At 39.3% G+C, this 12,306-nt stretch overlaps 1 protein-coding gene across 4 annotated transcripts in view; it reads right to left on the bottom strand.

The window, feature by feature from the left end:
* The window catches only part of spata20 (spermatogenesis associated 20), a 64,536-nt gene that overhangs the window by 49,441 nt on the left and 2,789 nt on the right, over nt 1-12,306 (bottom strand). For 3 of the 4 annotated variants that reach the window (XM_036572802.1, XM_036572801.1, XM_036572804.1), the window contains exons 4-13: nt 12,132-12,286; nt 11,870-12,013; nt 11,462-11,663; nt 9,951-10,081; nt 9,725-9,829; nt 9,325-9,393; nt 7,849-7,923; nt 7,164-7,376; nt 5,984-6,176; nt 3,617-3,785 (exon numbers count right to left, since the gene is read on the bottom strand). In XM_036572802.1, the coding sequence (XP_036428695.1) occupies nt 3,617-3,785; nt 5,984-6,176; nt 7,164-7,376; nt 7,849-7,923; nt 9,325-9,393; nt 9,725-9,829; nt 9,951-10,081; nt 11,462-11,663; nt 11,870-12,013; nt 12,132-12,286 (1,456 nt within the window). The remainder of the gene's footprint in view (nt 1-3,616; nt 3,786-5,983; nt 6,177-7,163; nt 7,377-7,848; nt 7,924-9,324; nt 9,394-9,724; nt 9,830-9,950; nt 10,082-11,461; nt 11,664-11,869; nt 12,014-12,131; nt 12,287-12,306) is intronic. The other variant, XM_036572803.1, reaches the window with a different exon arrangement.

Below are 12,306 nucleotides of genomic sequence, written 5' to 3' on the forward strand. Positions count from 1 at the left end.
CCTGACATGTCGCTGCAGCTAGTTGCGAGTTTCGGAGGGCTATTAAAATGTCATCTACGCAAAGTTCCAGAGTGATTCAGAAAACGGGGCTACTTTCGTTCCTCTGTGAAGGAGGTTTTGCCTCAGGTACATTCTGTTCACAACAAGAGCGCTGGGTTCAGTGGAAAAACATGATTCTTCTGTTTCTGCGGCTGAACTCAGGGTGGAGAGCTGCTACTGAACTTGTGAAAAGACCTGTGAGACAGCAAAAACAAATCAAACTAGGCCAGTCAATTTTTAATGAACTGCTCTGTGCCTCGATTTTCCATTTCTTCCCTCTCTCGACTCCCCAGGTGATGCAGCCTCCTCAAAACACAGCCATTCCACAGCACGATTTCCTAAGCTTGAAAACGTACCTTTATCTCTCCTGAGGAAACGGTAAACAACCATGCAATCGTTCAAAATCAATATACACAGACCTACACATAAGGTCTGAGTGGAGAGGTATGTAAACACAAATGAATGACGCAGAGCAGGTGCGAAAATTCCTTTCCAATTACGGTAGTAGTAGAATGACCAGATGCTACACATTACAACCACTAAACCTGATCCAGATATCACAGCGTAATATTTCAGTCATAAATCAGACTAATTTAATTCCATCTATAAAAGATTCTCCATTTGACAACTATTGCAGGAAAAGCCGCCTCCTTCTTATCAGATATTAATTCCTTACACCCCAGCCTCTGAATGTTTGATTTGGCTCTTGAGAAGACTTTAATTTGCCGTGTAAAAAATCACAAGGAGGAACCGAGGAAAGAGAATGTTTCCTTGTGAGGACGAAATTAAGCGGAGCAGATACACAATCAGCAGACGTGCTACAGTCTTTCCTCTCCTGTAATTTAATCATCTCGAGTCCGCCTGTGCTTTGAGAGTCTCAGTTATTACTCTCAGAGAAGGGAAATCCTCCAGCAACAGAGCGGGGCAAATTAAAAGCAGCCCAACATTCAGTATTTCAGCATCCTGCTTCTCTAAATAAACAACACTGCACACACTCCTGAGAGCACAACAGCAACCAGCTCTCCATACTGTCATCACACTATTTAGTATTTACAAATATTTTTCTACACTAAATATTTCTAAATACTTTCCATTTTGATTCCTGTGATACATTCATTTCTGTCAAAATATGCAATATGATATTAAACAGTAATAGAGTGGCACAGATTAGGAGGCAGTACAGCCTGGACGGTCAATGCCAATACACATTAAACATTGCATTACTCACTTATTTGTAATATGCATCTACTTTGTTTGCGCACAGTTAATAAACCGATCTTTGCTTTCCTAAACATGCACTAAGGACAGCTTTCTATATAGCAGTGCACAGCATGATGTTAAATAGCTAAATGCTAATGAGTAATATTAACTGTCTTGTTCTATCACCTGCTACATGTATTACTAAATGAAACCTTCTGTCTTCCTAATTTTTGCACTACGACACTTCATTCATACTAGTTCAACAGAGTTGGCCTGTACTGTCAATGTGAGATTATAACTAAGGAACCCTTTTACAACAGTCTATTCCAATAACTATATACATGGATTTTACAGGATGTATAGGTTATGTTTATTCTTCTCAACATAAACAGTACTGTGCAAATGTCAGAGACTGCCCTTCATTTATTTAATTTTCGTTCAAAACAGAAATTACATGCAAGTTATTCATTTTTGGTGTCAGGGAAAAAAGTAGAAAATTATATATCAAAATTTTCAGTATTTACTGTGTCCACCTTTTATCTTTGTTACAGCTTCCATTCTTTTTTGGGAGGCCTCCACATACTCCACATTCCCACTTATTTTTCCTTTGACTTTCCCATTTTTATGCAAGTGGATTATTTGTATTCTTCTCAGAAATATCTCATTTAGCCATTTTAAATGCACATTAGAAAGAAATTTGTAAGGTGTGTTTAGGTAGTTGCCTGTGTGAATGTCAGTGACACCTTTAGAAACAGCTTTTGTTGGGAGGACACAGCTGTCAAGTTAGGACTTGAAAGGACTGGAGAATTAAAATGGAAGTAGGCTGCACAAAAAATAAAGAGTGGACCAATTAAACACTGATTAAAATTGATATTATAGATCTGAATTTGATTTAAAATTATTCTTAGTGTTGGAGGCTTTTGTGTAATTTTTTATTCTTTTCACTGAAAAATGAATAACTTGTAGTTAATGGCCATTTGGAAATTACATAAATAGAAGAGTGGTCTTTTGCACAGTACTGTATGTCACTTCTGAATTAAATGAATCATTTATGTGGACAAAAATGTTGTATTTTGTTTAAAAAGAAATACAGCTGCAGAGAATGCATTTTTGCTATAGTGTTTTCTATATAGCACCAAAAAGGGTTCTTCGATTGTTATGATGTTAGGCTTGTTGCTGGAGGTGGGTAATCCAGGTCCAAAAAGAAAAACCTTCCCCAGGATTTTGTTCCAACTGCCTGAACACCTTTGTTGCTGGTTTGAGCAAATTAGACAAGTCAAGCAGTGGGAACAAAATCCTGGGGAGGGTTTTTACTTTTTGGACCTGGATTACCCACCTCTACTTGTTACAATAGAAGAACCATTTTTGGTGCTATATAGAACCATCCACAGCACATTCTCCATCAATCTGAACAACCTTTTCACAACGCAAAGAACCCTTTAATCATGTAAAGAATAACAATAATAAATAATAGGTTACTAAAGAACTCTTGAAGAACTATCTTTTTTAAGTGTGTACATATGTACTTTTAGTACGTGTGCAGATCAATGGAAAGGAATTAGTCTAAGGCAGTTTATTTGCTTTTCCACATCTGAGATTTGACAACAAAAACAATTCAGGATGAATAGGATAACGCTGTCAGTCTTGGAATGGCACTGCTGAGCCAACAGCAAAAAATGGCAAGAGAGAGAGATTGTTCACCATCATAGAGATTGCTGAGCTGACAGTATAGGTAACTGAGGGATAAAAGTGAGAGGGCACCTCCAAAATAAGGCCAATGACTATGTGTGTTAGTGCAAGGAGTGTTTTGTTTTCTGCTGACTCCGGGTCATTTCTACAATGGCAAAATGTGTGCCAAGGCAATTATGAGCAGTGTATTATACTGGGAAAAAGGATGGAGGAAGTGTGCTAGTTTTCTTGTGTAACTGAAAATTCAACAATGGCCATCTTGCCAGAACACACATGGTGTGCTACAGCCTGCCTCGTGACACATATTAGCATCACATAATGGCACTACAGATAAATATAAGATATACTAAGGTAAAAATGAAATAAAGCATTTGTTAAGTCCTACAAAATACACTACAGTCTGTCTGTGCTTTTTTTCAAACTGGAGTGGGTTGAGCATCAAACAAATGGAGAAATGCCAGCTGTGAGGTGCCCACACTTTCACAGAATGAATTAAGGAAGCAGCACTTTCCTCCATGTGAAAATAAATGCGTCCTGCCAAATCCACAGGCAAAAAAGAACTGAAAAGATGGGTCAACCCATTCCCTCGTGTAAGAGAACACAACAACACAATACTGTTTCCTTCTAATCTATTGCTGCAGTTGTGTAACCTTATTTAAACAGGGAGAGGCCAAGGGATGTTTCTTACATTTGCTCAACTTCCATGTTGTCCCCACAGTAGCAGGAGTGCAGCATCCGCTGTCCCTCTTTATCCCACAGATGCTCTCGGAGAAACTGTGCAGCCTGCTCTGCTCTCTGGAGCAGGGCCTTGTCCCCCAACATGGCTCCAACCCGTGCAAACCCTGACAGCATCAGCCCTAAGTCAGAGGGAGCACAAAAAACTCAATCAATACATTTTTTGTGAAGCTACATAGGGCTGGGCAATATGGCAATGTTTATCGTTATTGGGATAAATTATGTCACAATATTCTTTTCGTAGCATATCGTGGATTTTATCAGTACTTAAAAACACTTTCCAACTACATGTCTGATTACAAAGAGAGCACAATTAGTCCTGTTTGATTAGATTTAGTGCAGTGCAGTATGTGAAATGTTGAGAACAAATAATTTTTGTTAGTATTTTTAAAATGCAGCACTATTTTTGTCTTGGATAATTTATCAAATGTCAAAAAAAATTAATATATTGACATATCATATCGCAAAAACTTTGTATCGTGATATTATGGTGAGATTATTCATACATATTTGGGCTAGACCAACATGAACAATTTGCCATTAATAGTTACTTTGTCCAGTACTTAAGGAGCTAAAGCATTGACGATTCATTTTTATAGGGATACACAATCGGAATGGACCAAATTCAGAATCAGCAGATCTTTGTTCCAAATACACAATGGACAATCAACCAATTTATTATATATATTTTGGTTAATCTGTTTTGCAATTTTATAACATAAATAACATGAGGCAGATACGTGCATTCGTGCTGTATCTGAATGTTGCTGCTGTATCAAAATGTTGTAGCGTAGTTATGTACTGAACAATTTTGCTAATAGAAAATACTGCAGAGATACTAGGTTGTTTCACATGTTCATGTAAAAAACTGGCCAATTTCATGATCTGTGCACTAATTTATATGGCCAAAAATGAAGCATACTCCAATAGTTTTAATTACGCTGTGGTTTAACTGATATGATGGTCATTTGCCACTGTAATGGTTAAGGATCATTGCCAATTTTCAGTTATCAAATAAATAACTAAAATAAATAGCAGAAACTGTGTTAGAATCAGGTGAGTACTATACTGAGTGTTATATCAAAGTCATATTGTGTTATAACTTTATTCTAGGTCAGGTTTGGATGCATTCACATGCTTTTGTTATTTTAACCAATGATGGTGTTATGTGCTATGGTTTACCAGTCCAGTCCATGCTAAAAAAAATAGGCAATTCTTATCACATTAGAGTCATATGTTTTGCTATAATAAAACAAAATAAATGTCCTATAAGCAGGCTACATTGATGCTTTATCAGCAGGATATTTTACCTATAAATCTGTGGAAACTTAATAGCAGCTGATTTCATTTACAATAGCATATATAAGACAGGTCTTCGCACACACCTTTCAATAAACGATAAATATCCCTAAAAGTACATGCGTCCTGCCTCTTCGGCTAAAGAGGAAAGAGATAAGCCTACAAACTGCCTCTATGTCAGCATGCTGTCTCTTTAATGGTGCTACTCCATTCATATCTACAGTAAACACAATACTTAAAGAATTGCCATGCTGCTGTTCAGAAAAGAGGAGTTTTGCTGAGGGATATTTGATCTCAAGAAACACAGGCAGTGTGAGCTCAGATCACTAACAATACGCCTGTCAGAGCGTTCCATTAGCCCATAGAAATGTGAGAGGGGCCCCATCATCTTTGATTAATGTGAGTTACTTTGCAGGTAGAGATATGCAGTCTTAGTGAATTAGCAAAGTAATGGAGTGCAGCACACTAAGGACTGCTGTGATTAAACAATGTCTCCATCTTTCTTCAATTAAAATATCACTTCATTAGTCACTATGAGCAGTGTTAGACATGTAGGGGGCTCTGAAAGGGCCAGGGAACCCTGTGAAGGTTTTGATAGCTTTTCATTAGGAGGGCACACAGTACAGAAAGCTTCTCAAAGAGCTTTCAAAAACTTGGCCTTACATTTCTCAGCAAGCCAATCTCCAGAGAATGCTCACAGCAGTGGTGCTATTAGTGAAAACAATATCACAGCATTGCATTTACAACGGCATTGTTGGCCTACCACGATCAATAATCGAGTGGGTTTGAGTGGGCAAGCTGAGTCCTCAAGGGCTATATCTATGGCTTATTTTATTCATGCTTCAGCATTTTACTTATTAATTAATGGGTGTTTCCATTAGAAAGCATTCTATGGAAAGTAATTAAGAACACTAATTAGCAAAGTGCCCAGTTTACCAACACACTTCAGTGATGACTATACTGCTTGCCTCAATGATAAGAATGAAAAGAGAGCACAATTAAATAGGTTGTAGGGTACTACCATTCCAGGAGGCCAGCATCTTAGTGTCCAGATGAGGTTGAGGGCGTGCTCTGCGCACTTCGGCCAGTTTTGTCCTGGCACTGGCAAGCACTTCAGTCAGTCTTTCCACACTGAGGCCAAAGCGAGCAGCAGTGAGCTCCACTGAATACCGCACTATCAGCACATTCTGGCCCTGCAGCTCGCCATGTGGGTCCTGCAGACACCCGAAAAACAAAAGATGAACAAAAGCTGCAGAAGGAGGACACATACTTATTACAGACAAAGTAAGAAGAAAAATGACAGTTTGACTATTCATACAGCAGTGTCCAAAGACCACCCGTTATTTATTTACTTTCAGGCCTTTAAGTACATGTTATTAATTTTTCAGGAGGTACTTCTGTGGAGATTAGATATAAGATATTCCACTTATATAAGGAAAGAAAAAAAGTCAAAGGAACTAGAGTTCAAAAAAAATCTTTGAAAAAAAAAAGATACAGAGAAAATGGGGTTCCTAACAACTGGGCAAGATCTTTTAGACCACCAAAACTATCACCATTTTTGAGAGAGAGGAGAAAATCAAGCCTCAATCTTGCTTCAGATCTGAAAAAATCCACAGGGCTTTCTGTCCATCCTCCCACTGTGAGAAGACAATTCAGCACTATGAGTCTGAAAGGATGTGTAGCTGTCAAGAAGTCGTTACTGAGAGAAGAAAATAGACAGAAAAGAAGAAAAATTGCAAATCAAACACAGAAGCTGCTGGTGTTCTCAAAATGATGGACTGACCACCCCAGAGATCAGCTCTCAATGTCATTGAATGTGTTTGGGATTGGATTGTGAGAAGCAGAAAATGCAACCAACTTCTATGACTGAACTTTGGATATGTGGAAAAATATCCCTGCAGATTTCTTTGAAAAACTGAAGGCAAGTCTCTTGATAAGAATGGTAGCTGTTTTAAAGGCAAAGGATGGACACACTAAATACTTAAAAATTAAATTGTATTTAAATGTAATACTGTGTAATTTATTATATGATTATTTTCCTGATTTTTTCCCCAACACTGAAAATGAATAACTTAATAAAGTATAAATTAAATAACGAAGGATGGTCCCTGACTTTAGAACACTACTGTATATGTTTATTAAAAAGTAGAATGAAAACCAAACACTTTTTTGCTTGGTTAACACCCAGACATTAAGCGCACCTGTTCTAGCTCCACATTGCCTTGGTCTTTCACACCATAATGATGCATGAAGATGTCAGCCTGTGTCGCACCCTCAGTGGCCCCCTCCACCGTATCCGAGAGCAGCTCCCTGACCTCTCCAGCAGTCCACACACAGAATGCGCCTTCTCTCTTCTCACCGGACTCAGGTGTGGGAAGCGAGTCTGCATCCTCAGCACTGTAGAAGCCTCCAGACTGTAGGGGGCAGCAAAGTGTTAAAACAACCTCAAACCAAACACTTGTTAAAAGCATTTTAAACATAGAAGCATTTAACGCTGTATTTTCTAGAGTAAGTGACCTCTGGTCTTGCTCTTTTATAATAGTGCTTTCAGCAGTCATGGAAGCTGACCTCCACTAAAAGGCCAAAGGCCATACAAGAACCTACAGAATCTATAGCGTACAGTGCATTAGCACAATGATGAATTCTCTTAACACCTAATTAGTTCATAAATCATGAGAAATATAATCCTAATCATTCAAGGGATTTTAATGGTGCTTTTCATTCACTGGAAGTGGACCATTTATCATCATGAAATGGCCACCGTGCTATGCAACTGCATGGAGGTGGGCTGACCTCAAAATGGCCACAGACCTGGTGGATTTTTCTACGTTGCCGACTCAGCAAGGCTATGGAAAGCAATTACTAATGAGCAGGAAGATGGCACACCTTGTGGCTAAGGTCTCTGGAGACATAATGCAACACATCGAGGGCAACATCTGCGAAAAGGCGCTCTCCAGACACCTACAATGAGAAACAGCAACCATACCACAGCACTGTTACAACAAGTATAAAGCAAACTACTGAGATGTCATACTTCTCACGGAGTAACAGATTTAGGAAAACTAATCTCTCTCTCTCTCTCTCTCTATATATATATATACATATATATATATATATATATATATATATATATATATAAATGCAAGTCTAATCTAATTCTAAAGTTCAATTTATTAAACCTTTAAGGATGTTTAAAGATTCTGAAAAACAGAAGAGAACTGATAAACAATCAGTACTTACATGCTACTTTCTACAATATGATTATACATGATTTCTTTGTATGTGAGCCTACCCCCCCATCTGTTATAATAGTGAGAATAAAAGTATGTGCATCGGTGTCGTCAAGGTTAACATGTTGATAAGACATTAAATTATAAATGCTCTTAATGTTTCTAATGCCGTCAATACATTTTTCTACTTGGAACCCATAAACCATCCATAGTAATGCAGGCTAAAACCCAGCTGCTTACTTGCTATATGTTGCTATGGTTAGAGTAACATTACCAGGCTGAAGTAGCACAACTTAATAGAATAACTCAGAACTGTGTGAACACGCAAATGTGATCTGGCCCATGCAACCCCGTAATGAGAAGGGTCATACTGGAATTCATGAGTTTTTTTTCCACTGTTTCAGTGTTAATGCGGAAGCAGCGCCTAACCTGAAGTTACCTTCTGACCTTTTATCGCCTTTGTCTTGCTCTAATAATAAACAGCTGAGAGCTAATTTGTTTGTTAGTTGTGCATGACGCACATGGTCCTTTCACATGACATTTTTGATTAGGATGTGCATATGGGTCGTTTCAGGACACAGGTTCATTCACATTAATGACCGATTCGAGTCACTTACCTACACAAATGTGAAGACTTGTTGATTTTTTTTTATCACTGAAACAAAACATATCACTGATGCCTGCAATATCAGCAATATCAGTAATTTGGCAGTGGTTACAGCAGACCTACAGGAAAGCTAATTACTCCTCCACTGTAACAAAAACCAGTGTGAGTGCAAGAGGGCTGCAATTGCAGAGGTGTTGGAACTAATGACTGTATATATGATACAATCATATGCAAAAGTTCGAATACCCAAAAAAATGCAATTTACATGTTTTGTTGGTTTTCCTCTATAAAAAAAACAAAAAAAAACCTCTACAGAGAACAAACTTTAAAATGTAACTTTTCTATAAATTGTATTGTACCAAAAAAATATGGTATATTTTTTCCCAATATGTTAAATAAAACAGTTATTGTTCATTAAATGTGCAGAAGTCTGTTCTCTGTAGACGATGTGTTTACTAAACATGTAATTTAAACAGGGACGCCCAAACTTCTGCATATTACTGTATACATAACATATACACTCACAGGTTGGAACATGCAGCCATTGTTGCTTTCACTGGAAATCGATGATGAAACATGGAGACTGTGTTCACTCTATGGAAAACATTTTCATGTTCAATTCATGTGAATAAGTTACTGAATTACAGAAATTAATAAATACATCCCTTTGCCAATTTATATAACTATAACAAAATGCACTGCTTTTTGAAGTGAAAAATATTTTTTTAAGGTCACATTTAACCAAATAAGACAAATGTGATTAATTACCTACACAAAATAATGTGATTATTTGGAAAGTAATCTTTCAACAGCCCTGACATTCATGCAAGTCAGTAAAACCGAATATATGTGGTGTTGGGGAAAAAAGTCAGCATTTAAAGAAGAAGAGAAACAATACGTCAGGCATACACACAAACTCACACACCTGGTAGGCAGTAATGTAGGCAACTGCCAGCTGGGCCTGATCATACAGCATCTTCTCAAAGTGGGGCACATGCCAAGAGGAGTCTGTGGAGTATCTGTGAAAACCCTGAGACAGAAGAAAGGAAGAAAGAAAGAAAGAAAGAAAGAAAGACAAAAATAGAAAAAAAGAAAGAAAGAAATTGGGCAAACTATGGAGCTCAATATAATTTTATTTTCCTGTGGATTACCTGAGCCACATGATCATGAATTCCCCCTAAAGCCATCATTCTGAGGGTGTGGAGAGTCATCTGCAATGCCTCTGCTCCCTCAGTGGAAGCACGATTTACTGCCCAAAATGACATCAGGAACATCAGGTTCACTGTAATGCAGAAAAACAGAGGGTCACTCCGAATGAAATTACCTTGAGAAGAAGCACAGCTTACTAGGGGTTGCACAGAGTAGTTGACTATGAATCCATCAGCTAGCGCTATGGGCAGCAGTCGAGGACAGTGCCTGGAATACAGTGGTGGTTAAAAAACTGCAGTGAACAGGCAGGAAAGGAGCTCAGTGAATTCCAGCGTGGTACCGTGATAGGATGCCACCTGTGCAACAAGTTGCCAACTTTCTGCAGAGTCAATCGCTACAGACCTTCAAACTTCATGTGGCCTTCAGATTAGCTCAAGAACAGTGCGTAGAGAGCTTCATGGAATGGGTTTCCATGGCCGGGCAGCTGCATCCAAGCCTTACATCACCAAGAGCAGTGCAAGCGTTGAATGCAGTGGCGTAAAGCACGCCACCACTAGACTCTAGAGCAGTGGAGACGTGTTCTCTGGAGTGACGAATCACGCTTCTCAGTCTGGAAATCCAATGGACGAGTCTGGGTTTGGCGGTTGCCAGGATAACGGTGCTTGTCTGACTGCATTGTACCAAGTGTAAAGTTTGGTGGAGGGGGGTTTTGGTTTGGGGTTGTTTTTCAGGAGTTGGGCTCGGAACCTTAGTTCCAGTGAAAGGAACTCTTAATGCTTCAGCAGACCAAGAGATTTTGGACAATTTCATGCTTCCAACTTTGTGGGAACAGTTTGGGGATGGCCCCTTCCTGTTCCAACATGACTGCGCACCAGTGCACAAAGCAAGGTCCATAAAGACATGGATGAGCGAGTTTGGTGTGGAAGAACTTGATTTGCCTGCACAGAGTCCTGACCTCAAACCGATAGAAAACCTTTGGGATGAATTAGAGCGGAGACTGCGAGCCAGGCCTTCTTGTCCAACATCAGTGTCTGACCTCACAAATGCGCTTCTGGAAGTACGGTCAAAAATTCCCATAAACACACTCCTAAACCTTCTGGAAAGCCTTCCCAGAAGAGCTGAAGCTGTTATAGCTGCAAAGGGTGGGCTGACATCATATTAAACCCTATGGATTAAGAATGGGATGTCACTCAAGTTCATATGCGTGTGAAGGCAGATGAGCGAATACTTTTGGCAATATAGTGTACCTTTAACCACAGCGTCTGCCTCCCCAGCTACTATTACAACACTTCTCACAGACGTCTACAACATTCAAGACTAGTCGACTACTTTTTTTGAATTACTAGTCAACCAGTAAAACTGAATAGTCACACACTTCTTCAGCCCACAGAGTTTTAGGAAGCTCCCTTAAACCACATACCAGAAATGGTCTGATCAATAATCCTTGAATTCTACTGCAGCTTCTATTGATTCAGATATGTACTGTTTGCTGATTATTTTAGCATCTGTTTACCTGGTGTAGGGAATTTGGGTGCATCTCGAAATCCTCCATACTCCTCTTCATATGAGTGAGCCAGCTGCTGGAAACATCTGTTGGCAACATCTGGGCCTGACGGCAGCATTTCTCCTGGGCTAGCTGAGATGGATGTGCCCTTCCGCAGAGCGTCCACCACCCGTTCTCCACTGGATTCCAGTGCATCTCTGTTATTCTGCCACTGAGACAAGTACGACTGGTCTTTAAAATGCTATCCAGAAACCTTCAACATTTATCTGCTCCTTCAGTGAAACTCTAGCAAGAGGGAGCTGAATTAAACAGCCCATAAGAGACCATTATCTACAACAGAGGCAGCCATGGTACAAACTGAGCATACTAAACCTTCACTTGTGTAATGCACAAGTTTGCAGACAATTTACACTGTACCTGCTCCATAATCCGCATAAGTATAGTTTTAAATCCAGGTCTTCTCCCACTGTCTCTTGGAGGGAAGTAAGTTCCTCCAATGAACGGCCTGAGATCTGGAGTAAGCCACACGCTCATCGGCCAGCCACCACCTCCACTGGTTGCCTAATAAGTAAGACAGAAAAGAAGAAAAAATTGATATATGGCATTGCCTCTAAGAGGAATCTCATTTGCTGAAAATAGTACATAATGGCAAATTAGACAAGTCTGACTCGGACCAAACCTGTACAAATGTCATGTAGACTTTGTCAACGTCAGGTCTCTCCTCCCTGTCAACCTTTATACAAACAAAGTTGTCGCTCAGGATCTTCCCAATGTCCTCGTCCTCAAATGATTCTCTCTCCATCACATGACACCAGTGACAAGTAGAGTAACCCACTGTGACAGAGTACAATGTA

The sequence above is a fragment of the Colossoma macropomum genome, unplaced genomic scaffold (genome assembly GCF_904425465.1).
Source record: "Colossoma macropomum unplaced genomic scaffold, Colossoma_macropomum, whole genome shotgun sequence".
NCBI classification, from domain to species: Eukaryota; Metazoa; Chordata; class Actinopteri; order Characiformes; family Serrasalmidae; genus Colossoma; species Colossoma macropomum.